Source organism: Thrips palmi, unplaced genomic scaffold, assembly GCF_012932325.1.
Source record: "Thrips palmi isolate BJ-2018 unplaced genomic scaffold, TpBJ-2018v1 HiC_scaffold_8, whole genome shotgun sequence".
Lineage (NCBI taxonomy): Eukaryota > Metazoa > Arthropoda > Insecta > Thysanoptera > Thripidae > Thrips > Thrips palmi.
Window position 1 is genome coordinate 1,732,189 of NW_023144635.1, and position 25,152 is coordinate 1,757,340.

Sequence of the window (25,152 nt, forward strand, 5' to 3'; positions counted from 1 at the left end):
TCCTATAACTTTGTTGGGCAACTGGAAAACTTGGGGCCTTTCATGGAAGACCCATGTCATCCTCATATGCTCCAGGTTTTGGAGAACCTTCACCTGCATAAATTTGAATAGTGGCTATTATGCTGTAGACCATGCAAGATACTCAAAATATCACCCTAACAGAATGATGAAGAGAATGTTTAAAACCAGTACAATAACCTACCTTGTGAAGCCCATGGAAGTTGGTCATCATCAAGTAATTGAAAGTCTCTCCCATGAGTGGGTACTTCAGCCAGCAGCAACAATGTGAGGCAGATGATACTGCTCTTGGGTGTGTAAAGTATTCTTGCTTCAGGAACGTGTTCAATTATGTGAGTGAAGTTACTTGCCATGGCTCTTTTTTTTTTTTTTTTTTCATTTCTTTTTTTGCTCTTTTTTTTTGGCCAGTTCTTTTTCATTTTTTAAAAATCTTTTTAATGAAGGCCATGTATTTTGTTTTTGCCTTTTTTATATATATATATATATATGCATTGTTTTAGAGAAAATAGTGAACTTGCCTGGAAAAGTTTGCCTCAAACAGTCTCCAATATAAACCATCAACTTGTGTGAACAGATGTCACATCAATCAATCAAAAACAAAAACTTCATTTCTACCACTTTTCTTTTAAACCACTTTTCTTTCTACCACTTTTCTTTTAAACAACTTTTCCAGATCAAGTTCATATTAACCCTATTTCTTCCTTTTACTCCTTTTTATCAGAAGGGGAATTTATGGAAAGTTGACCCAAAGGGCCAGAGTAAAGAGATATGAAGATGAAGTTTGGTGAAAAACTCTATTTTCAGCGACTAATAAAATACATGGACAGGAGGTACCCTCAGTCATCACAACTATAAGGGAACAACAATGATGCAAGATACAACTACCATTGCTAACGAAAATGAAACAACACCTTCCTAATGAAAACAGTTTTCAAAGTTAAGCCCAGAAAAAACGATTCAGCTCATTTAGAACACACAAACGATGGAAAACCTCATACTTTTAGCCAGTAACCAAAACAAAGCCCAGAAATAATATATACCACCATTCAATAAAAATGATAAAGAAACTTCAAGCCCACATACACAGATTCTAAATGTATGGTCTAAACTGAAGTATACATATAGATTAAAAATCAATTGCAAAGTAAAAAAATAACTTTAAAAAAAGACACCTCACATCAAAATGTAAGAAAGTCAACAATTTTAACCAACACACTGAATAACTGATCATATAAATGTTGCACGATATAGAAGTCTTTTCAATAATCACCAAACTTCAGAAGACTGCAACAAGTGCTTGTCTTGCGGAAGAAACGTGGGTCCCATCCAAGATAACTGGTTGAAGGCTTCTCTAAACAGCTCCCAGTGACTCTTTGAAATGCTGCTATGAACCGGTTTTCAGAGTCCACAAAAGCACAGCAGAGTTGAACGGTGAGGCTGTTACTCGCAACAGCAGTGACAAACTCTGGGGCTCGCAGCCCAAGAGTGGGAACCAAATGTCAGTGCACGGACAGATGGGACGGGCATTTCTGCTCTGGCATCGCACATCCTCATCTCGCAACGCTACGCTTAGGGTAAAACAAAAGAAATAGTTGACAACAAAGGCTGCCACATTGTGGCAAGCCTTGGCACGAAATCCAAATAATAAATGTAAAAATATTGGTAAATTTTAAAAAATTTAAGCAGTCATGGTTGAAATGCATTTGAGCACAGAGACAGAACATCAGACAAAGAAAATGTCAGATACTTTGGTCGTCACCAGTTTCGAACATTTCAATCCCTGAAACCATCTGCAGTGCTTAGCTGAGTCAACCGAGCTTATAGAGCCATGACTGCTCATACCCCACCCCACCTAACTACAATGGGCGATAAGAAGCTCGCCAAGAAGGGGTTTTGCCAGGTACAGAAACCAAAGCAAATTTGCGCAGCTCATTTTTTCAGGAAGAAGAGGGACTTTCCATAAAACGTTAATATATGAAAGGGACAAAATAATGTTGCGCAATAACCAGTCAAGTCAAGGTCAATATAAAAGTACCCATTACTGTACTTCGTAACGCACAAAAACGTCATGGTATGCAAGGGACCATTATGAAATGAAGCGACGGCCTATTATATTCATTATTACCTATATATACTGAATCGAAGAACCACCTACCGAACTCCATGATGACTATACAATACCTCTCCAAAGACCTTGAGAACTTCCTCGCCACTTGCGCCACTTCTAAAACAACGGATCTCCTTTACCCGGCCAGCTATTCGAGGGAGTTGAGCCAGACCTAGAGAAGGACTTCTAAAAAAAGAACGCCGAATCCCGAATCCAAACCACGGAGGGTGCTCGTCTGCTGAAGGGAAGTCGCCAAATGAGGCTGAAGCGGGAGACGTGGCTCTATATATAACCTCCGTTACGCCGTGATGATCGTCACGTTCTAGAAACTACCACGGTGGAGGGGGCACTGTGTTGCTAGGCAACCGCCTCCCACCGCCACACCGGAGGGCTGCGCCCGAAAACATCAAAAGTGCTTCTTCTCACTCTGACCTCTGCACTGGACAAAGACACTCCTGATGCTAATCCGGAGACAGTGCTGACTGGAAAGTTCCACTGTTGACGCATAAAGTAGGGAGGGGGAAGTATGTTGGAGGAGGGGAAAAGGCCGCTGCCCTCGTCGCTCGTTGTACCATGGTTGTACCCCAAAAATCAAGGTTGTCTGACTCAGAGGGTTCTGACAAAATAAAAACAATAACCAGGAACATGTTGCGTAATATTGAAGAATATTTCTTTATTCAACCATCGAACAAAGATTGATTGCGCTTCCTAGAAAAAATACACAATTTCTACAAGGTACAAAAAAACCATCATCACATTACATGGTAATGTGCTAAAATATTATAACTAATACTAAATTTAGCTGGTGAAATGAAAAGAAACTGCAATTGAAGTCCCGCTTGAATGATTTTTCAGACTAGACAACAATTTGAAGGGCACACTTGATGTGGAAAGTTTATGGAACGTCTTGTGTGTCATTGAAAATCATGATCACTAAGTAATGCATTAGTTCCATAAGTTATATTTCTAGTAAAATGAGGAAGAAACAAAGCATGTGCAAATGCACATCACATACTGTTCCATATCACAGCCATTTCTTATCAAGATTAGTCACAAATAAGTGAAAATTAACCAAGCTGGGCTTCAGTGTCTTTAACTTTAAATTCATATTCTTCAGTGGGTATCTCAATTATTGCATCTGGATCATCATTCTGTAAAAGGGGAGATAAATTGGTGTCATTCAAATTTCCCAAGCTGTCTCTCTGGTCTATAGTAAACGGACACAACTTACCTCTTCAACAAGCCCTAATTCAGACTCATCTTGAACAATGTGAACTACTGGGTCCTCTAAGACAGCAGGTTTCGAAGTAGACGAGTCTCTAAGAGTCTGCTGTAACCACATGAAATGATAAGTAAGTTACAAACGACATAATTAATGTATTGTCAGGTATTAAAAGTGAGGTAGCTTACTTTGACATTAGGATCTGAGAGAGAAATCGAATTGTACAATACATGCAAATTACTTCCAGGTAAAATTTCCTCTGATACATGCTGCACAATATTCTGCAAGTCAAAAAAAAATATATATATATCTGAGTTGGAATAAGCTACGATTCAAAAACTTTTATTTCAGTGAAGATAAGCAAAAACAACTTGCCTCAAAATTTGGCTGATCAGTGTCAATAGCTGCTTCATCTGTGGCAATACTCACAAATATGGGCATTTCTTCACTGGGAGAGTCATCAGATATTTTTACATGTTTGGCCGTCTGAACGACATCGGGTTTTTTTTCAGGACAAGTTTTTGTTAATAATTACATAAATCTATGAGGATTAGGATAGAACAGATCAAGTATAACTTACCCTTCTATGAGTTGGTCGAGGGGCTGTTTTAAACGGAATGCCACTCGATTCTGCTATATCATGTTCTGCAGTATGTGCTAAATAAATATCATGATTCACCGAATGAAAAGAACATTTTTTACAACTAAACATCAACCCAAGATTTTGGCCTGAAAATATATGCAAACAGACAAGATAATTAAATTAATCAAGTTATTAATATTTTAATACAGCCACTGGTCTCCCTGAATGCTCACCAGGATGTTTTGACCGTAAGTGCACTTTGTATGTGCTAGATTGAATGCAAGCATATGTACAAAATGGGCACTTGTATGGCTTGTCTCCAGTGTGGCGTTTTTTGTGTCTCCTTAGAGAGTTGTGATCTGCAGTTGTGTATTCACATTGATCACATTCATATGGTCGATCACCTAGATGTCAAGTTAAAAGATATAAATCATAAGTCAAATTCAAAAAACATTTTCAAGAACAACAATGCAGTACTTCAATTACCTGTATGTTGTCTCAAATGCATTTTGAGGGAGCTTCGATTAGCTGCAGTGTGTCCACACTCACTGCACATATAAGGTCGAACTTTATTGTGAACTGTGTTGATGTGATTCCTGAGCATTCGATTGGTATGGAATGTGCGTCCACATGTGTCACATGTCTGCAATCCTGATTCCTTTCGTGAATGAATAACCTGAAAATATCAAAGAAATATAAATACTATGTTGACAAGTTTCTTGAAATTGTGCTGTTTTCTGAGACTAACGTAAAACAAACCTTATGGTTTCCAAGTTGCTTGGTCGTCTTGAAGCCCTTGCCACAGGTATCACACAAGTAAGGTTTCTCAGATCCATGGATTTTAACATGGATGTTATTCATGTTACTCAGACTGCACAAAATATAGAAGAAAATCAAAACATTAATTTAAAGGTGAACCCAAAAACAGTATTTGATGAGATAAGATTAAATAAAAAAATTAGGATCCAGCACCTTGGGGTTTTGTAACCACATTGATCACAGGTATAAAGTTCCATGTCAATAGAATGCGACTTCCAAAGGTGACTTTTCATAAGCTTCCACGAATGCATTCCCAAAGAGCACTCAGGACAGTCAAAAGTATGTTTGCTGTTAACAGTTCGTCTTCTTTTTGATTCAGGAATATTTTCATCTGCTGCATCTTTCAAGGTAATTTCAGAAATATGACCTTCTACATGACAGCGCTGGTGATATTTCACATTTTCATATGAGCGCATGCGAACTGTACACCCATAAGCACCGCATCTGCAGACAATAACAGCTGGTTATTAAAAAGCACAAAAATTTCAAAAAACTCCAATAGTCAATATCATGGAAGATACAAACTTATAGCCCACTATTGTTCGTCCCTCTTCTATTTTGGGGTCATTCTTTAAAACCTTAGGCTTTTTCACACGGGATTTTGTAGGTGAAGTTTTCTTTACAAAGCCTCGTTTAACAAGTTTTTTACCAGCAGGTCCGACTATATCTGTTCCATCGAAAAATGAGGAACTACTCAAAACTATTCGCTCTGAGCTATTATCCAGACTTGGCCCTTCTGAGGTTGTAGAGGCGTTGTCCTCTGTTTGAATATCATACCCATTACTATCTTCTGAGGGTTCACAAATGGTTTTCATGGAGAGAAGGTGAGAAAGAACAACTGTTAGTATGCACCTCACCAATAATTTTTTGTATTAAAGAGAGATTTTACTCATTAAACAGAAGTGCACTTGCCTGAAATATTGTTTGGCGAAGCCGCAAAACATACAACAATGGGGGAATCCCGATCATCAAGCAGATCACCACCCTGAACATATAGAACGCTATCCAAAACTTCTTCTTGGCAAATTTCATCTATTATAGCATCACAAGATGGAGGTGACGCATTACAATATTGCTCTCGGTCGTCTTGGCCTAATGGCAGTAATGAATTGTCATTCTCTGAGTGTGATGGATTTAATTGTTGGTCGCCTGGATCTTGAGACTCATTAGAATCATGGCCTAGAGGGATATCCAATATTTGCATGGATTCAATATCGTACTGCATATCCATAGGGATGTGGTCATCCCCACTAGCATCTTCATGACTTTCTGCTAAATTAATTTGGGCTGGTGGGGAGCTATTAATCACAACCTCAACTTTTGTGTTTTTTTTAAGGGATTTTTCCAGTGTTGACATCTTACGTACACGAATTTTCCCTGTTTCATCAGGAAGAGCTGCATTTGTTTGCATTACACTTCTTCGCAAAGCTATAAAGTACAAAGAGCAAATACTGAGCACAAGTTTAATGCAAAATAAAGATTTCAATAGAGGTAAGGAAACAGTTCTCTATTTACCTGTACTTCTCTGAGGTGGCACAGGAGAGCCCTTTTTCAGACAAGTTGACTTAAGTGGCTGAATGTCAGAAGATTTATCACCACTGTAGCAGTGATTATTCATTTCGTCGGCAATAACTTCATTACACGCATTGAGAGATATTTGTTCTTCATCATGCCTTAAATCACTTTCCAGATTACTCTGATTTTTCAAAACTCCGCCATCATTTGTTTGGAAAGTACTCAAAATATGCTCCAACTCTTCTTGAGCAACATTGTGATCTTCAGATAAATGAACCCTCAATGACTTTTGTGAGAAAAATATATTACTGCAGCCAGGACACTGCATACTACCATTACTCTGAAAGATAAATTTTATGTTTTTTACCACCCAAACTTTATTTTGATTAGGCTGGTAAAAATGAAAGCTCAATTATCTTACCTCTGTTGGAATCTGAGATGAGTGCTCTTGTTCAACATGAGCTGCCACAGCCTCTTCACTTAGACTTAAGAACATACAAAATCTGCATTTGTAGCACTCAACCTGCTCAATAAGATTCGCAGAATTCTTTTCAGAGCTGCAAATAGCAATATTCATAAATGAAAATGTCCAAATATGGTAGCATTCATGAAATGTTCAGTTCAACTACTAATCAACAACAGACCTGCTAGATTTCTTTGTTCTTTTCTTTGGAGATTTTTGTTGGTTTCTGCCATGCTCGATTACAGGGACTTTGCCTGAGTAAAATGAAAAATATGAGATACAATTTGAAAAGAATTGAAAACATTATATGGAATAATGAGAGTTCCACAAGACAGGCAAAACTGATACAACAAGCCAAGTTAAAATACGTACTGTAAGTGTGCATGGCAGTGGAGGATGTCGTCCCTAAAGTATCATCCATTAGAAGGATTTCAACCTATAAGTAAAAAAGTTAAAAAATTACAATGAGCGGAGAAAAGCAATATTGAGCAGAACATACAGGTCTAAAAGTCCTTAAGACTATTCCTTACTTCACTATCGTCGTTGATAATTGAAGTCTCAGCTTCCAATGATTTGGCATTCACCTCAATCCACTTCATGCTCTTGTCATCACTCCATTCATATTGTTCTTGAGTTGACTCTAGACTAACATCAGCTGAGTCTTTAACAGTGTCACAAATTTGTTTGGCATTTCCTACACTAGGATTTTTGGAATCTGTTAGCTGTGAAGTTTGCAACACCTGTTAAATATTTTGTTTGGCAAAAATTGAAAAGAAGATATAAGCACATAGACACATATTTAAGAACAGATAATGTTATTTCATTTAGCAAAAGATTTTCAGAAGGTTCTGAAAGTGATAAGGGAAATTGTGTGGACAATGTACCTGCTGATTAGAAGCTGATGGATTTGGCTGAATAACGCACTGCTGAGACAGCATCGATTTTAATTGTGCAGAAGAAATGGTCGGAAAGTTTGAGAAGTTCAGAAGCATCGGAGCTGTGGACATTTTCTGTCTACCTAAAAACCACACAACAACGCTCTCAGCACTACAATTAATAAAATCAACATGGTTATGCGAAATGATTTCAACTCACATGTTTGTATAACACTCTGAGGAGTAGGAAAGGAGAGTTGCAAACTGGAGTTTTGTTCTGAGTTGCCCGTCGTGCCGCTTTCCATTTCCTGAAGGCAAGGGCAAAAACATGAATAATAGAATGTAGATAGTGGTCCCCTAAAAATATCATAACATCATCGATTGTCACGATTAAGATGAGAGGACAGACTTAGTAAGTGAGAAGTCGATGAAGAAGTGTTTGTATTCACAAAAAATAGGCAAACGTCAACACAAGGAGACAGTTTATAAATTAAGCAGGCAAACCCACAGAAAAGGTACAACAAGAGAAGAGGTTATGTTATCTCAAACGCATGTAAACAAACATTTAAACTCAAAAAGCAACTTGATCGTCTGGCTCAACATACCTCGTGCGAAGACAAATATCCGTAAAAATCTTATGTTTGGCTCTGATTAGCAAAACAAATCCTCTTTCCCAAGAAAACAAGTCGACAAGGCAAGTAAACATCACCAATCGAAAATAAATGGTTCGATTCCACTGCCAACTTGAAGTTGACGTGTGATTCGGTTTAAATTCAAATTACAACGATGAAATCGTAGTTCGCCTTTATTTTTCAGGAGCTTAATTTACCGATTTCTCTAAATCTTCTTTTAAATTCATGGCAGTTTTCACCAGTGACGACACCTCACTTGAAACTTTCGTCGCAAGCCATGTTAATGAATGTTGGCGGCTCTGCTCCCGCCAAACCGTTTTTCGCGTTTTTCGGGAGCGGCGGGTAAGCCTGCCATATTCGAAGTTGTGCGCCAAACATGCGAAGCGGCATTATCTTGAGGTCACTCAAGAATCGCATCCTTTATTGTCCATCCGCGGCGAGCAAGTCCACAACGCTGGTCCAAAGGCCAACAATCAGAACGAAGATACCTATACTTGCGATTATTATATCTTTGAACAGCGTCCATTTCAGCTTGCCATAACCTTTCTCGTAGTATGTACACATCTGCAATAGGAATGTGTAGGGCAACAGCTTGGCTAGTCAAATCGGCGTTTTTTTAAAATATATAAACTTTTCTTTAAGAAAGTTTATTATTTCATTTTCTTCTGCTAACTTGGTTCCTACCTCCATGAGCGCGGGGAAGGTGATGCCTAGCATGGACAAGCAGAATACCCCCAAGAGGGAGATGATGAAATCGAGGTTCGGCAGGGTGATGGCGATCAGGACTGCGGCAGAAAACTTTTCTCAGGAAGGACACGTCGTGCGCATCGTGCCCCAAGCGTGGCCACTTCGCTGGCAACACCAGTGCTATAGGCCCGGCCTAGGCCTGGGCACCGACATGGCACTCACAGGTGAGCAGGACGAGCAGGGACCTGTACATGGTCTCCCACAGCCAGTTCCACCGGCCGCGGCCTTCGCCGTCGCCCTGGGAGTCACTCAGCCAGCGCGCGGCGTACTTCTCCCAGGTGATCTCCAGCACGGGCCACACCTGCAGCGGGTACGTCAGCACGATGGCCGCGGCGTACACAACCTTCACAGCCCGACCGCCCCTAAAACCGGGGTCAACTTTCAAAGTCTAGCTTTTCTTTCGGGCGGAGCGAGAGTCTAGTGCGACGCACCAGTCATCCGGCATGTTGAGGGTGATGACGTCGGCCACCTCCGCGCCGTACCGGTAGAAGCCCAAGAAGCCCACGACGGCGTACAGCGTGATGACCACGGCCATGCCGGCGTTCAGGATGCCGCAGAGGCCCGTGAAGGCCGCGGGGTCCGCCATGTTGTTCTCCAGAGAGATGATGACGCCCAGGGACTCCATGGCGAACAGTACGATCCCCGCAAAAGGCGGCAGCCCCCTGGCGGGGCCGTAGAGGGGCCTGGACGCGACGGGGGGCAGGTCACGCAGCAGGTAGGTGGCGATGAGCACCTGGCCGAACAGCATGCTGAGGTTGGCGGCCAGCGACACGGGCGCCAGCACCTTGAGGCTGCGGATCTGCGTGAGCAGCAGCAGCACCGCGGTGACGCCCGCCATGAACGCCACGTCCAGCTTGCCGTCGCCGCGGTCGTCCCCGACCACCACCTACGCGGCAACGACGGGCGGTGTCCAGGAGGGAGGTCCAGTGTGTGCTCAATGCCCGGCGGGCTTGGGCAAGGCGGCGAAGGCAGCCCCTAATACTTGGGACCCTCTGCGAGCCCGACACCGTTCTCAAAGTGATGAGGGTTATCTCTCGGCTTACCATCCTTCAAGACGGTCTGCAAATTCACCTTGAGAAACCTGCAAAGCATCCCTCGACTCAACTGACTTGCCCGGTCCTTACCGAGGCCAGGTTCTTCGCCGCGAACGCCACGTATATGCAGCCGATGCCGAGTTGGTACGTCAACAGGAAGAACTCGACAACGTACCTGGAACGGGGACGGGAATGAGTGTTCTGGCCGCTCGAGGCCGGCGGACTTTGGGTCGGTGCACCGGGTGCCCCATTCGCCGCACTCACACACTGGGCGCTCGGAGGGGCTGCAGCCAACTGGGGCCCATGGCCACGGCGCCCTGGAAACCGTCGCCGTACTGCAGCACGGGCACCTTCTGGTTCCTGCACACCTCGTGGAGGTTGTCCACCTGGGGGCACCGCCAGGCACCGCCAGGCACCGCCACGCCCGTGCGGGGTAGTAGCTCGCAAAGGAGGCCGCGGAAGCAGCCGACTGATTCCGAGAGTCGTCCTCGTCGCTCTGTCTCTCTCGCACTCATGGGGCGTCCCTTACAAGTACGAGAGGGACACGACTCTCGGAATGAGCCTGCAGCGCTCCAAGAGTCCTACCAGTGTCCTACCAGGATGTGCAGCCCGTACACGCAGAAGGCCCCCATGACGTACACCAGGACCATACCCTCGGCCAGGCCCACGTGGCTGTACGCCTTGGGCATGGCGAGGATGCCCGTCCCCAGGGAGGACTTGACCAAGTGGATCAGCGTCTCCAGATTGCTGCGGCCAATAGCGCCCTCTGAGTACAGAGACACTCGAAATCCAGACGGCGGCCAGACGGAACTCGGACTGCACACTGATTCCGAGAGTAGTTCCCGTCGCTCTGTCTCTTTCGCACTCATGGGGCGTCCCCTGTAGGCGCGAGAGAGACAGAGCGACGAAAACGACTCTCGGAATCAGCCTGCAGGACAGGGCGAGTGTGTCGGGGTATCCTACTTGGTCATGGCGTGGCCCGAGCGCGCCGAGTACGGATCGTACTCATCGGCCATGGTGTGGTCCGTCGGCGTGGGACAGCGACGGCTCCAAAAGCGCCGGGAAATGCGCGGGAAAGGTTTTTGAATTTTCCCGCGCGGCAGCCGGAGGGTTCGTTTCGTAGATACGGTGCTTTTGTTGCCGGCAGATCGGGTGGAGGACAAACTCGAAACTTTCAGCTCCCTTCCAGCTCTCTTATTATTATTTTTTGTAGAAATGTATTTCCAGTCACAATCACAACAGAAAATATGTCATTAGCATTATATCACAATGTCATGCAATCTAACTGCATTTATTCGCTTTTAAAACAATCTAAACGTATCTAGACATTATTATGACAACACTACTACAGGACCTAAGAACAAAAACCCGCATCAGTCAGTATGTATATTTAATGGATTTACAACTAGGCGGCCAAGAGCGTGCCTGAAAAGTGCTGAAAAGTGCACGATGAGGAATACTTGCTATTTTCATCAGCGCGACCATGGCACGCTTGTTGTCCCACAACAGCCACAGCGCTAAGGGGAGACAGCGGTGCCTTCCCGGGGATGAAATGTGGGACAATAATACTATGCTACAATCACATACTTTGTACGGCGGTGTAACCAATCAAACGACAACACTTTTCTCTAAACGTATTAGCACTAAGAAAGAACGATAAACTAGATTACATGGAATTTCAAATAACATTTAGAGACTAATGCAATGAAAGCCAACCGCCGTATCGATCAGAATTTCCACTACTCAGAGTAACAAACCAGCACTTCGACCAGCGAACGTGCACCACTTATTGCCTGGTGAAAAAAAACCGTCCTAAGCAAACGGCTGCATCGGCTGCATCTCTCTACAAGACTTTACACACTAAATTTCGTAAAGGCGCCTGTGTACACAGCTACGAGTGGAGTCGTCTTTTCTCATGCACGACGTGTTTTACACAGTTTGGAGTATACTAACAGGGGCGCGACTACACCTACAGCAGGGACAGGATGATGTCCCTGAGCGCCACGTAGCTGCCGACGACGAGGGCGCCCAGGCCGAACACGAAGATGACGAGGTCGCGGACGAGCCGCCAGTTGTGGCGGCCCATGTGCGGCCAGTGGACGCAGATGTCGATGATGGCGGGGAAGACCAGGCCGAGGGCGGCCAGGCACAGCGCGCCGAACAGCGAGATGAAGAGCTCCAGGCGCGGCACGGCCACGGCCAGCACGACTGCGGCACAGAGCAGGGGGCGGCGTCAGCATGGCGTCAGCATGGCGTCAGCCAACGACAACAAGGCTGCCGCACACAACGGCAGGGAGTGGGCCGCAAGGCCGGCGCCGGCGGCCAAAACACTAGACGCGCTTTGAGCTCCAGAGTCGCTAAGCAGGACTCGAACTGAGCGTGTGACCCCACGAATGGATTCCTCGTTCGGAGAGCAATCCATTGGTCACACGTTCGGTTCGACTCTGGAGCTCAAAACGAGTCTGGGATTTTCACCGCCTCCACCGGTCTTCTGGCCCACTGTGCGGGTCAGGACTTACAGGTGCCGATGACGATGGCCGTCCGGAAGACGTACTCCCACAGCAGCAGGTGGTTGCTCTTCTCCAGGCGGCGCTTGAGGCGCTGCTCCCAGAGGATGTCCAGGGGCACGTAGCACTGCAGCGCGTAGGTGATGAAGATGGCCAGCGAGAAGATGAGCTTGCATATCTGGGCCAGTCTGGAAGCGCCGAACAAAGGATTAGCTGCACGCCATTGGTCGATTTACAAACCCAAAAGCACACTCTTTCATTCGTCAGAATGTGACGTCATGTTCGTTGCAATGTGAATTTTGTCACGTTCGTTTGAATATGATGTCGCATTCCCTGGAACGTGGCTCAACATTTCAAGTGTGGCATCGCGCTCAAACGAACATGACAAAATTCACATTTTGGCGAATATGACGTCACGTTCGTCGAATAGCAGCGCGTTCTCAGTCTCGACTCACATGTCTGCGGGCGGCAGGTTGAGCGTGATGGAGCCCATGGCCTTGTCGCCGTAGCGGACGTAGCCGAAGAAGCCCATGATGGTGTACAGGGCGACGATGACGACCATGGCCCTGTTGAGCACGCCGGTGGGGCCGGGGAACGAGCGCGGGGTCTTCATGTTGTTCTCCAGGGCGATGACCTGCTCACGGCGCGGCACGGCGCAGTCAAGGCTCGATTAAGCTCCGGACGATAACCGACACGGCGCGTCACTTCGCGAGTCGCACAGTGGGCCAGAAGACCGGCGCCGGCGGCCAAAACTCCAGAGGCGTTTTGAGCTCCAGAGTCGCTAAACAGGACTCGAACCGAGCGTGTGACCCCACCAATGAAATCCTCGTTTGGAGAGCAATCCATTGGTGGGGTCACACGGTCGATTCGGGTCCCATTTAGCGGCTCTGGGAGCCCAAAACCCATCAGGGGTTTTGACAGCCTCCGCCGGTCTTCTGTAGGACGAGGGCTACTCACCACGCCGACGGCCTCGAGCGCGAACAGCACGGTGCCGATGAAGAGCGGGAAGGAGGACACGGGCTGCGTGAGCGGCCGCACCGAGGGGCTGGGCAGCGCGGAGAAGATGTAGTAGAGGATGATGCCGAAGCCGACGAAGGTGACGCCGTTGGCCAGCGTAGAGAGCGGCGCCAGGTACTTGAGGTTGCGAATGTAGTTAAGCAGGACGAGCGGCAAGAGCAGAGCCAGCATGTAGTACTCCAGGAGCACGGGCTGCACCCAGTAGTCCATGACCTGCTTCACGTTGGACGCCACGAACACGATGTACACGCAGCATATGCCCAGTTGGTACACCACGAGGAACGTGTCCACCAGGGCCCTGCCGGAGAACAAAGCATCAGGTTGGAAGGCCCTCGTCTCGGTTTACTTCATGATTTTCCAGTGAGGTTCCAAGACTTACGTGGCGTAGGGAGAGAAACGGCGCAGGGGCACGGGGCCGGACTCCAGGGCCATGCGCAGCGTGTCGGGGTAGTTGAGGATGGGCACGCGCGCGCGCCGGCACAGGATGTACTGGCAGCGCAGCTGGACGGCAAGCAAGGATCAAGAGAGCCCTTTAGAAACAACCAGTCGCACGAGGCGCGCTTCCACACCGGCGCGTCGGACTCACCAGCACGTGGAGGCAGTAGGTGCACACGGAGCCGATGATGATGGTGCCGAGCGTGCCGACCAGGAGGCCGGCGTTGTTGAAGGCGTTGGGCATCGCCAGCACCCCCGTGCCGAGGCTGCCCTTGAGCATGTGCACCCACGTCTCGAAGTTGCTGCAACACGGAACGGACGCTGTCAGCGGGAGGACAAGAGCCCAAAGCCACCGCCAGACCGTCCGCGTGCCGCATGGTGGACCAGAAGGCCAGTGCAGGCGGCCAAAATTCTAGGCGCGTTTTGAGCTCTGGAGTCGCTAAATGGGACTCGAACCCGAACGTTTGACCCCACCAATAGGTTGCTCTCCAAACGAGGAATCCATTGGTGGGGTCACGATTAGTTCGAGTCCTGTTTGGCTACTCTGGAGCTCGAAACGCGTCCCGAGTTTCAGCCGCCTCCACTGGTCTTCTGGCCCACTGTGGGGTGGGGCCGCCCCCAGGCGAGGCGGAAGGTCCCCGGCAGGCCGTTCCGCGCGTTTGCGCGGCCTAACCACGACGGCGCAGAGCGAGGGCCGCGAATTTACAGCCCGTCACTCGCAGTCACTCCGCGCCGGACTATTAGTTCTGAGCGACATTTTTATTTTCCTTTTCGTTCTCATTTTTACGGGCGCCGCTTAGCGCACGCAGTGAACGCGCGCCTCGGGGAACAGGGAAACGAGAACCGGAAGGCGGAGAACAAAGGCGCCGTTTGGCGTTTTGGGCGGAAAAGTGCCGCCAGGCCGCACCGCGTCGCCGACGAGGGCGTCCAGCAGAATCATTCCAATGACAATGCTGTCGTCGCTCCGTCTCTCTCGCACTCGTTGGCGTGTCGCGGCGGTGCGAGAGAGACGGAGCGACGAATCCGTTGCAGCGGCGTCCAGCAGTAAGCCGGAAGGTGAGCAGGCCGAGCAGGCCGCTCAAGGCCGCGACATGTCCACGCCGCCAACAGTTTGATTCCGAGAGTCCTTTCCGACGCTCTGTCTCTCTCGCACCTCAGGGAATGCCACACGTGCGCGAGAGAGACAGAGCGTCGAAAAGGACTCTCCGGAGTCGGCAGCCTCGCGCCGCGCCAAGCCGCCAAGACGCGTCAAGGGGAGGAGGTTCGCGGCGTCGATGCGCACGCCGTGCCCGCCGCCCATGACTGGTCGCATTGATCTGGAGCAACTTAACCTCCAAGGGGCCGGCGAGGACGGCGGCAGACCCACTACGCAGTGCTTCGTCGCTCTGTCTCTCTCGCACCCTCGCAGCACGCCGCACCAAGCGTGGATCCAGAGGGGGCGCGGGAACAATTGCCCCCACCCCTAGACAGCCGCGTAAATCGTTCAAAAACACTTCACCCAGTAAGTGGGTAAAAAGTGCTACGTTGTCGGTCCCCTCAGGCCGCCTCTAGCTCCGACACTGGGCTGCACGGGCACGTGCAGCACGTGTCTGCATGCCTGAGGGCCCTCCGCACTAGGTGCATCCGTCGGCCGATGACTCACCGAATAACCCGCACGAGCCTCTTCCCTTTTTTATCGAGTCGCGTGTTCCCGGCCAAACTTCTGAACCCCGCAACTCCCGCGGCCAAGTGAAACCGTTTCTAAACCGATTAGAGATCGAGAAGCCGGTGCGGCGATCTCCATTAGCGGAAGATTTACCCATTTTTCTTTGGGTCACTCCAATTACTCTCAGAGATAGCGCGACTATCATAAACAATGATGTCCTTATCTCAACTCTTCCGAAAGATTGCCCCGCGGCCACCTGGAGACAGCCGCATTTCAATCGCGGCGAATTAATTACCACTTCCTAAGCTAAGGCGCGGACACAAGGGGAGGAGGCAAGGGGGTTTTGCTTTCCCATGACACCCAAATAGCCGCCTGAAAGGTGGTCAAAAAGCCATGCTTTGTCCCTGTAAGTGGTCAAAAAGCCGTGCTTTGGCCCTGTAAGTAGGCAAAAAGTGCTACTTTGCCCCCCGAAAAGGCCGCCTCTGGGTCCGCCACCGCCAAAGCTTCACGCCGTTTTACAGTGTTGTTTTCCCCACGGTTTTCCCGCCCGGTGCGTGCCGCCCGGGCCGCTCGTCAAACACGATCGGACAGTATGGAGGAGGGCATGACAGTGTACCTGCCGCGATCTGACACGCCAGGACGATTATCAAGCAAACTCATGGCGGCAGTTAAAGATGCGCGAAAAAAAGGAGTGACAACGGGGCGTGGTCGCGTGCCGCGTTCAGCCCGACAAACAAGCTCCAGATCCGTACAGCGCCAACGTCATCGGCGAGTCGTAGACGAAACGAGAGCCGTTCGGCATAGTTGCCTCCGCGACCAGGACCGACCGGGACACCAGGAAGCGAGGAATGCGGAACGCCGACTTGACTTTATCGCCTGGAAAGCCGCTGCCGCGCTGCGCTCTCGGACAGCGCTCTCTCTCGCTCTCGCGTATCGCTCGACCTTCCCGCCCGCCGTGCAACGCGTCGCGAACGCGTTGCCATGCCCGGATTGCCCGGGCCGTCCAGTTACGGCCCGCTCTTGGTCAAGTGCTCCGTCAACAGGGACGCCTGTCCGCCGCGACAGCGCTGCCCGGCGCGCGGCCCTGGCGGCCCTGGCGGCCCTCGAGAGCGCGCTGCCCCGCCAGTGTCCACCGCTTGTCAACGGCGGGATATCCCGTCCAGCGCCTGCCGGGCGAACCCGCCCGTTGCGCGCCGGAGCGACGCGGGATGGCCTACCCCGAGGTTCGCAGGCGTCCCTGTCGCGCTGCGCATGTGTTTCCCCTGCTCTTGTTCTCCAGACGAGTACTCACGTGGTCGGGTATTCAACCTTGCGGTTGTCGTACGGATCGTACGCCTCCTCCGACGGTGTCTCCACCGCCTCCACGGGGATCAGGGCCGAGTTGCTGACCGTGTACACTGACACGGGCTCGACCTGAACCCCCCTAGAGTGCAAACAGGTGGGGAGGCAGGCGTTAAAGGTTGCCAAGGTTAAAAGTAAAAACGAAACGAGTAAGCCACCGCGGTGCGGCGGTCCGAGAACTTACCTTTTAAGCCCAAAGTGGGGAGGTGGTGAGGGAGGGGGTCTCATTTCCAGGGAATATCCCTTTTGAGGTTCCATTTTAAAACCTGTAACAATAAAAAGAGACGTTTGTTTATCTTCGGGCGCAGCGGTACCCGCACCCACCACGGCCGGCCGGTGGGTAATCCCGCAGGACCGCTGGCAGCATGCTGGCAGGCTGGCTGGCAGGCTGCAGCGTGACGTCAGCGCGCCGATCTCCAAGACACCGCCGTTCGAACCCCCCGGTGCGTGTGACGCACTGACGCGGCCAACGCGCCGAGCTTCACCTGAAGCAGCGCGCCGGCCTGGGCCCTGCAGACTGATTCCGAGAGTCGCTTTCGTCGCTCTGTCTCTCTCCCACTCATGGGGCGTCCCTTACAGGTGCGAGAGAGACAGAGCGACGAAAACAACCCTTGGAAGCAGTCCGCAGGGCCGTGGCCGCGGCCTCGCGCCATCATCACGCCGTACGCAAATACAGGCTTGCCCGTTTGGTGCGGGGCGGGCCGACCGAAACCAGCTCAAACGGTCCCGGCCGTCCCCGTGCCGTCGGCTGGCGTATGCTGCCGTGCCGCCCCGTGCCGCCGGCCGGTCCGAGGCTCGGTCCGAGGCGAGCCCCTTCGCCGCGCCTTCACTTCGCCCAGCCAAAAAACCTCCTTGCCGACCGCATCCTTGATTTATCACTTAGAGTCGTCGAGTGGCACTCGGTGTCACTCCGTCTCTCTCGCACCCTTGCGGCGCGTGAGTGCGAGAGAGATAGAGCGACGGCATCAGCCTGCCGGCCGGGCCGCCCTCGAGGGGGCCAGTCGCTCGGACTCGAATCGAGCGTGATGACCGCGCTGAAAAGCGATACATGCCGCAAGCCTGCATCGGCCGCCCCCTCGGGGGATGACGGTTACCTCTGCTGGGGGCGGCGGCGGTCGCCAAGGACTTGATGACGGTCATGGCGGGATGGCCGAGTGCGGGCAGCTCTCACAGTGGTAGTGCGCAGCGCCGAAGCGACGCCAGGTTAATGAGGGAAATGGTCCAAGGGAACGGGGGCGCCGGGCGGGGCGTCCGGGCCACGCCGGGCTGCTGCGGGGGTGGGGTGGGGTGGGGACAGTCCGCGTCCTCGTCACGCGGCGTCCGCGGCATCGACACGCGCTTATCTGCTGCATTCGCACATTTCCTTGTTTACCCTCTGCCTCCCTGCCCTACTCTCCGGCGGCCCTACAGCTCTCCTCCGCGACGCGCGTCCTGCCCGCCGACGCAGAATTCGCACGAAAAGGAAAAAGGCAGGGATGATGCGATTCGCATGCAAGAGAGTGCACACGACACGGGACGCGGCGGGCAGGGATCTCGTTTGTTGTTTTTTCGCTGTGACGTCGCGACGTCGCGCGCCCGCCGACACAGCCTTCGTTGCCTTCGTGCAGACGGCTCGGTTTATTGAGGACTTTGCGCGAGTTGACACGGGGCGGGCTCGACGCGCTGTGTGAGTGAGTGTGTGTGTATGTGTGTATGTATGTATGTATGTGTGTGTGTGTGTGTATATATGTGTGTATGTGTGTGTGTATGTGTGTGTGTATGTGTGTGTATGAGTGTGTATGTCTGTGTGTGTGTGTGTATGTATGTGTGTGTGTGTGTATGCGTGTATGTGTGTGTATGTGTGCGCGCCCGTGTGAGTGTGTTGTTACTGGGAAGCAGGGTAATTACTTTGAAAGCATGCACCGTTTTGTGTCGCCGTTCGTTCATCGCCGGGCGCGCTCTGCAAGCCATGCAAGCACGGCAACCGCGGCGAGCCCTCCACCTACTCCACGGCGCGGCACGGCGCGGCGCGGTGGCACGTGGTATCGTTGTGCCACCGCCACTCGGCGACCTGGCCCGGCCGGCCGGCTGAAGCCTCTCCAACGAATTGGACAAAAAGTTCCGCGCCCGATCAGAGCATGAGCAAGCGAAGCAAGCGAAGCAAGCCCGCTCCCCGAGTCCTTGGCCGTCGAGTGCCGCGGCCAAGTGTGGAAGAGTGTCGCGCGTTCATCAACGCGAGGGAGAGTTCCGCGACTTCAGAGAATCCGCAAAGGCGTCGGAGGGCGAAGGGCAAAGATCCATGGCTGTCTCTCTCGCACTCATGGGTCGTTCTGTGCGAGTGCGAGAGAGACAGAGCGACGAAAGCAGTGCTCGGCATCAGCCTGCAGCAATCCCTGCCGCCCGCCGCCCCTAGTCCTCCCTCGCCCAGTGCAGGGCGGTGGCCGGCACAGCCAGCACACTGATTCCGTGAGGCGTTTCCGTCGCTCTGTCTCTCTCGCACTCACGGGGCGTCCCGCAGAATGCGAGGGAGACGGAGCGACGAAAACGACTCTCGGAACCAGCCTGCAGACCATGAATATGCAACCTCGACAACCCGGCGACACGCGTCCCCGCACGCATCCGCGCCGAGGTCGTGGGAAAAATAAGGAATAAGAAGTCAATCAAAGCGAGCGAGTGATCTATAGGATAGCATAGATTGCGGCACTTGGAATTTGTGGCGACGCCCCTGGCGTCACTTCCACCTGTGGTGCACTGCACAATCTAGTCACCGGGAGCGCGTGCCGCTGCCGCTGCCGATGACGGCCGATTGGCGACCCATTTCCCCCACCTCTCCTTGTCGGCCAACAACTTAGTAAACGCGCTTACTGCCCGTCCGGCGTTCGGCCACTCGAGGACGACTTGCACACCGCCGCCAGACCGAAAACGGCCAAAGGGAAGGAAAACACGCAACCAAATTTGTTGTCACACCGCGCCACTTTTGATCGGAATCAGCAGGGAAAGCCCGCGGGCTGGAGGAGGTTGGAGGGTGGCGGGACTTCGATCTGAGACATTGTAAACAGGCGGCGTGAACTGCGTATCCCCAGCGAGGCCGAGTGAAGTCCGCTCCGCAGCCGACCGCGCCAAGTAGATTTTTCGTCACTCTCCCTCGCGCCCATGCGGGACGCCCCATGAGTGTGAGAGAGACAGAGCGACGAACGCACCGTTCGAAACCAGCCTGCTGACCCGCGGCGCGCGAGCGCTATCCGCCCAGACACACGACGCACTGTAGGTTTCCCGCGGCCCGAATGCGTTTATTCAGAGCGACGACACGTGAACCACGCTGCCCGCCATGCTGCCCACCACGCCGGCCACCTCGCCGGCAGTGCGCGGCGCGGCAGTAGTGCAAGCGGCCACCGCCACCCCCGCCGCCACGATGGTGGCCGGCTTGTCCGCGAGGAGGCCGTGACGCCGACCTGGCCGCCTGACGCCGCGGGCGTGACATAATGGCCAGAAAAACTATGGCGGGACGTTTCGAATCGGAAATCGGAGAGCCAGCCTCCCCGCCACCCCGCCAGCCCCGCCAGCCCGCGGCACAACAACAACAGGGTCAGTCACTTGGCGCTCGCGGTGTCTCCGGCGGACTGTCTGCATCCCGCGGCGGCAGCGGTGGGAAAGTGACAAGCTTTGCGCAAGTTTGCTTCTTAAAAGGGTTGGCGCTTCGGTTCGTCTCTTTGAATTTCGGCACTTTGGGTGAGAGTCCGCGAGGTACGACGACACGGAAATCGGGAAGGCCGTTGAGGTCGAAGACCCGCGCCGGTACTGCCGGGGGTGCCCGCCGGCACTCGCGTTGCTGGCGGTGGGGGTTGGGCCCGTTGGGGGCGGGTTGGAAACAACCCACACCGTCGGCCTGCCGCATGCCGCACTGCCGCCGGCGACTCACGTTGGCTGGAGTGCTGGGGGTCGCCGGCGACGTCCGCCGGGGTGTCCTGGCGATGAGGGCCTTGAGGGGCGCGCGGGCCGAGAGTGGCGCGAACCGTGCGAACGAGGAGCCGGAGGGGGCCGAAGCGATGCCGAGCGCGAGTGGTAGCCGACTGGCAGACAGTGGCCGCGGAGCGGAGGGCCCCGCCGGCCCCCGCAGTGACCAGGCGCGCACCGCGCCGCGCCGTCGCGGAGGTCCCGCGGCGCTCCCCGCCACGCCCCCGGGACCCCCAGGACCGCCTCGATGTTGACTGACAGGACATCGGCGATCGACGTGCGACAGCCCGCCTTCTGGGAGGGCACGGCGACGGCCTCGCCCCGTCGGGATTCTGCACGGAGGTCACGCGGCGAGGGAGGCGAGGGAAGGTCGATCTTGCGGGTCTGTGCCTCCAATTGGTTTATCTGAACCCTTCGGCACACATGGTACTCCTGCCAACTAATCCGGGATAACGAGGCACTGTGTACAGCAGCGGTAATCCGCGAATGAGCCTCCTCAAACTCGAGTCGAAAACATTTGGCGACGACTCTCCCTCGCCCCGGCGTGACATTCCAAACAAGGCCCTAAAGTGGCTTTTTGGTGCAGCGGACTCCCAGGCGCCATGCGACAAGCGCGCGCTGGCACGCAGTGCACGCATGGCAGTGCGAGTCAGTCCCGCCGACAGGGCGCATGCGACCGGGACTGCCGGCCTGCCAGGGGCCGCGGCCGTGGAGCAAGCGGGCCACACTCAGGACTATGTGCGCTTCCATTCGGTTTGTCGGGTCCACATGGCGTATTCGTTGAAGTTGACCCGTCCCTCCAAGAAGAGGGTGACTGCTGCAAGCAAGACCCTACCTGCCTTTAAAGGTTTACAATCTGAGTCCTACTTGCTTACTCGAACGCTATCGCGATGAGGCTTTACGGCGCTGATGATGACGATGAGCCTGTCCCCCAAGGCCGTCGACAGCCCGGTGTAGCCGTAGGTCATGATTTGGCCGTGGTCGGGGTCCGGCGGCCACATGTTGCATGTCGCATGGCGACCACCAGCAACAAGCGTGCACGGCTGCATCGGCAGCGGCATCGGCCTGCTCGGCGCGGAGTCCGCGTTCGCCCTGCGTCCAAGTCACGCGACCTCGCTGCACCGGCCGGCCGGACGACGCGGCCGACGACGCGGCGGGCAAGTGCAGTGCCAGCCGGTGCCAAACGCGACACAAGGAGGCAAAGCGGGGGCCTTGGCCGTGGCGCCGCGTTATGCCCACTCGGGGGACGTGACGTGAAGTGACGACGTGACACTGGAACGTCACACTTCCTCACCGACCCGCAGACTGATTCCGAGAGTCGTTTCCGTCGCTCTGTCCCTCTCGCACTCATGGGGCGTCCCGTATAGGTGCGAGAGAGGCGGAGCGACGAAAACGACTCCCGGAATCAGTCTGCTGGCCGACTGACTGCACCCGCCGCGCCGTACTCGGCCGCACTGCGCTGCGCCTGGTCGCCTGGTCCGGGCCGTCGACGGCGAGCTTCCGCTCGTTAGTGCATCGGCGTGCAGTGGAGTGTCGAGGCGGTGGCAGTGGCACGCATCGAGCGCGCCGGGCGCAGCCGAGCGCCGCGTTGGGACACGCTGACCGATTTAGATAGTCGAGTCCGTGTCCGTGTCCGTCCGTCGCCTCCGTCCCCGTCCTAGTACCTTCGTTCGCGTCCGCGCCCTGCGATGTACCACGCGCACCTCTTGCCGGCCTTGCTTGCGCGCTGCACGCCGGCCCAGGAGGTCGACGGCCTCTCCCTGGCCCAGGCCAGCCCCGCCAGCCCAGGGAAGTCCCATTCTGCGCGGCCGCGCTTCGCCCGAAATCCGATACCTGCGCGGTGCGCGTTACATATTGGGCAGATCCCCCTGGCGGCGGTGGCGGCGGCGGCCCCCGAACGATTCAGAGGATCGGTTTGTCGCTCTGTCTCTCTCGCACCCTTGCCGCGAGCCCCATGAGTGCGAGAGAGACAGAGCGACGAAACGACTCCTCTGAATCGCGGCGTGCTAATTGAGTCCGCCATCGCGTTGCGCGCGTTGCGATAGCGCGACGCGGTTCGGCACGGCCCGACAGGCACGGCCCGACAGGCACGGCCCGACAGGAGGCCTCGCCAGCCGCCACCATGGAGAAGGTGCTGATGTAGCGGCGGCGGCCGTCGTCGTGTGTACAAGGCCGAGGCCAAGGCCGCGACGTCGCTGTCGGCCTAGCGTTCGCCGAGGCCGCGAGGCCGCGAGGCCGGTCCAGCTAACGTCGCACTAGACAGGCCTCGAGACAGGACGCGGACGACGACGACGACATTCTTTGGCGCGCCAGTTTTGAATCTCTCAGCAACTCCCACCTGCCTCGCCTCCTCGTCGCGAAGCTCGCGAAGCGTGAAGGCCACCGACGCCGGCCGCGCCGCCACCCTTTCGGGAGAACCCCAGCACGCCCAGCACTCGGGACGAGCCCTCCCGAGGTTAGGACGCTGCAGCAGACTGATTCCGAGAGTCGTTTTCGTCGCCCTGTCTCCCTCGCACCCGCACGGCACGCCCCATGAGTGCGAGAGAGACAGAACGACGAAAACGACTCTCGGAATCAGTCTGCAGGGTCGACGGCGCTACAGCGCCACCGCCACGCCGCCACCACAAGTTGGTGAGAAGTAGAACCCGCTGCTAATGAGAGTCTCCTCTTCGTCTGGCGAGCGAGCAGGCGATCAATGGACGACGAAATTTAAGGAACCCGAAGGCAGTCGGCAGCGCTCGGTCCCCCTCGCACCCCTACGGGAAGCCCCTTGGGCGCGAGGGGGACAGAGCGACGAAGCCACTGTAGGAAATCGGCCTGCTGGTGTCTGTTTACCAGCTTCGATCTATTCGGCATTCGGCGGCCGAAGGAAGACGTCTGTCATAATTCAGTGGCCCTCAGTCCCAGGCACTCCAACGACCGCAAGAACTTCACTTTCACTGGGAAACGAAACACTCGCGGGGGCGGGTTGAGGGTGCCCACACTGCCAGCCAGCCATCCGGCCATGGCCGCCGGGCCTTACCTTTTCTAACGAGTCGGACTCGCGGCGAGGTGCGGAGCAAGGTCTCGGCCGGGCGCAAAGGGCGAAGGCGCACGGGTACGTCTTCGCGGGCGTTGCAAACACCACTGCGGCGCGAACGCGAAACCGATCCACAATGTGACACATGTGTACAAACTGGTCGTCCTCGAGTCCTGCGCGGTCCGCGCCGGCGCGCCGCGCTGCTGGACTCGGTCCAATCCCGATTCGAAGGGCTCCGTCCCGTCGCGGCCCGTCCCGTCGGTGGCCGTGCGCCACGCGCCGCCCCTGCCTTTGGTGGCCGCGGTCCAATACAGGACAGCGCCTGGCCGCGCCCCTCACCCTCGTCACTGTCGCGCGGCGTCTCACTCTCACTGTCTCGCTGGCTCTAGCCGCTTGGCCGCCCCCTGCAGGCTGGTTCCGAGAGTCGTTTTCGTCGCCCCGTCTCTCTCGCACTCATGGGGCGTCCCGAGTTGGTGCGAGAGAGATGGAGCGGCGAAAGCGACCCTCAGAATCAGCCTGCAGGCCCATCCCGCACACCGCCACCGCGCCCCGCCCCCGGGCTGCTCGTGCTCGCCTTTTTGGGAGGGCGTGTGCCGTGTGGATGTCGCAGAGCGCCGCGCCGCGCGACCGCCGTGGTGGTCAAAGAGGCTCTGCGGCAGGTCGACGACGTGGTGGCAAGCGGGGCCGAACGAACACGCTCTCAGTCTTCTCCGCGTCCAAGTTCCTCCTCCTCGCGCGGTGCGCAGCTCGCGGCTCGCGGCACGGAGCGCCCGGCTAAGCCTGGGTAGGCCACCCTTCGTACCGCCGTGCCTGCTGGGGTGCCAGTGCGGCAGAGCGGCAGGCGGCCGGATCCATTGGTGCGTTACGAGGTGGAGCCGTTCAAGGATTTTCTTCTACGGTGTTGGTCGTGAATGTTGTTGAAATGCAGTCCAGGTCATTTTGCTGGCAGACGCTTCTAGCGTAAAGTTGCTGTGTCCAGCTGTTCTCCCAGAGAAGCTTTCCATTCCCAACAGAGGCCTACACATTTGGACTCTGGCACGGTCCTTGTCTCTGTAGCACTAGTGTGACGTTAATAGGTGGAAGTGTGGATAAAATATTTCATCACTACTGATTTGTTGTTCCCACTTCTTGGCTATAGTGGCATGATGTGGATTGGCAAAGCAAAACAAGGTCTACTAATATATTAAAATTTATTTACAAAAGCAAAAGTTGACAAGATCACAAGTTTAGTTCATCATAA

General features: G+C 53.5%; 3 protein-coding genes across 8 annotated transcripts; all 3 read right to left on the reverse strand.

The window, feature by feature from the left end:
* Nucleotides 1–2,778: 2,778 nt before the first annotated feature.
* On the reverse strand, nucleotides 2,779–8,358 carry LOC117653896 (zinc finger Y-chromosomal protein 2-like). 3 transcript variants are annotated; one of them, XM_034399897.1, is made up of 19 exons: nucleotides 8,208–8,358; nucleotides 7,823–7,910; nucleotides 7,612–7,745; nucleotides 7,258–7,449; nucleotides 7,100–7,163; nucleotides 6,909–6,981; nucleotides 6,686–6,821; nucleotides 6,265–6,604; nucleotides 5,662–6,177; nucleotides 5,275–5,539; nucleotides 4,903–5,193; nucleotides 4,690–4,801; nucleotides 4,417–4,606; nucleotides 4,164–4,334; nucleotides 3,928–4,076; nucleotides 3,723–3,833; nucleotides 3,536–3,628; nucleotides 3,357–3,455; nucleotides 2,779–3,276 (listed from the first exon to the last, which is right to left on the reverse strand). In XM_034399897.1, exons 2-19 carry the CDS (start codon nucleotides 7,905–7,907, stop codon nucleotides 3,193–3,195), a joined length of 3,105 nt encoding a protein of 1,034 aa, XP_034255788.1. In that variant the 5' UTR covers nucleotides 7,908–7,910; nucleotides 8,208–8,358; the 3' UTR covers nucleotides 2,779–3,192. The 3 variants fall into 3 exon arrangements, with proteins under 3 accessions (XP_034255788.1, XP_034255787.1, XP_034255786.1); XM_034399896.1 differs by having other exon boundaries at nucleotides 3,357–3,452; nucleotides 7,258–7,467; XM_034399895.1 differs by having other exon boundaries at nucleotides 7,258–7,467.
* A 179-nt stretch (nucleotides 8,359–8,537) lies between these two features.
* LOC117653025 (proton-coupled amino acid transporter-like protein CG1139) lies at nucleotides 8,538–11,059 on the reverse strand. Its single transcript, XM_034398363.1, has 7 exons — nucleotides 10,979–11,059; nucleotides 10,601–10,762; nucleotides 10,106–10,190; nucleotides 9,382–9,867; nucleotides 9,144–9,348; nucleotides 8,919–9,019; nucleotides 8,538–8,798 (listed from the first exon to the last, which is right to left on the reverse strand). Exons 1-7 carry the CDS (start codon nucleotides 11,029–11,031, stop codon nucleotides 8,655–8,657), a joined length of 1,236 nt encoding a protein of 411 aa, XP_034254254.1. The 5' UTR covers nucleotides 11,032–11,059; the 3' UTR covers nucleotides 8,538–8,654.
* A 139-nt stretch (nucleotides 11,060–11,198) lies between these two features.
* Nucleotides 11,199–24,067, reverse strand: LOC117653901 (proton-coupled amino acid transporter-like protein CG1139). 4 transcript variants are annotated; one of them, XM_034399907.1, is made up of 9 exons: nucleotides 23,916–24,067; nucleotides 17,145–17,226; nucleotides 16,911–17,042; nucleotides 14,126–14,276; nucleotides 13,919–14,040; nucleotides 13,480–13,837; nucleotides 12,978–13,156; nucleotides 12,535–12,710; nucleotides 11,199–12,223 (listed from the first exon to the last, which is right to left on the reverse strand). In XM_034399907.1, exons 2-9 carry the CDS (start codon nucleotides 17,216–17,218, stop codon nucleotides 11,985–11,987), a joined length of 1,431 nt encoding a protein of 476 aa, XP_034255798.1. In that variant the 5' UTR covers nucleotides 17,219–17,226; nucleotides 23,916–24,067; the 3' UTR covers nucleotides 11,199–11,984. The 4 variants fall into 4 exon arrangements, with proteins under 4 accessions (XP_034255798.1, XP_034255800.1, XP_034255799.1 ...); XM_034399909.1 differs by lacking the exon at nucleotides 23,916–24,067 and adding an exon at nucleotides 21,769–21,861; XM_034399908.1 differs by lacking the exon at nucleotides 23,916–24,067 and adding an exon at nucleotides 20,859–20,999.
* Between the last annotated feature and the right edge of the window lie 1,085 nt (nucleotides 24,068–25,152).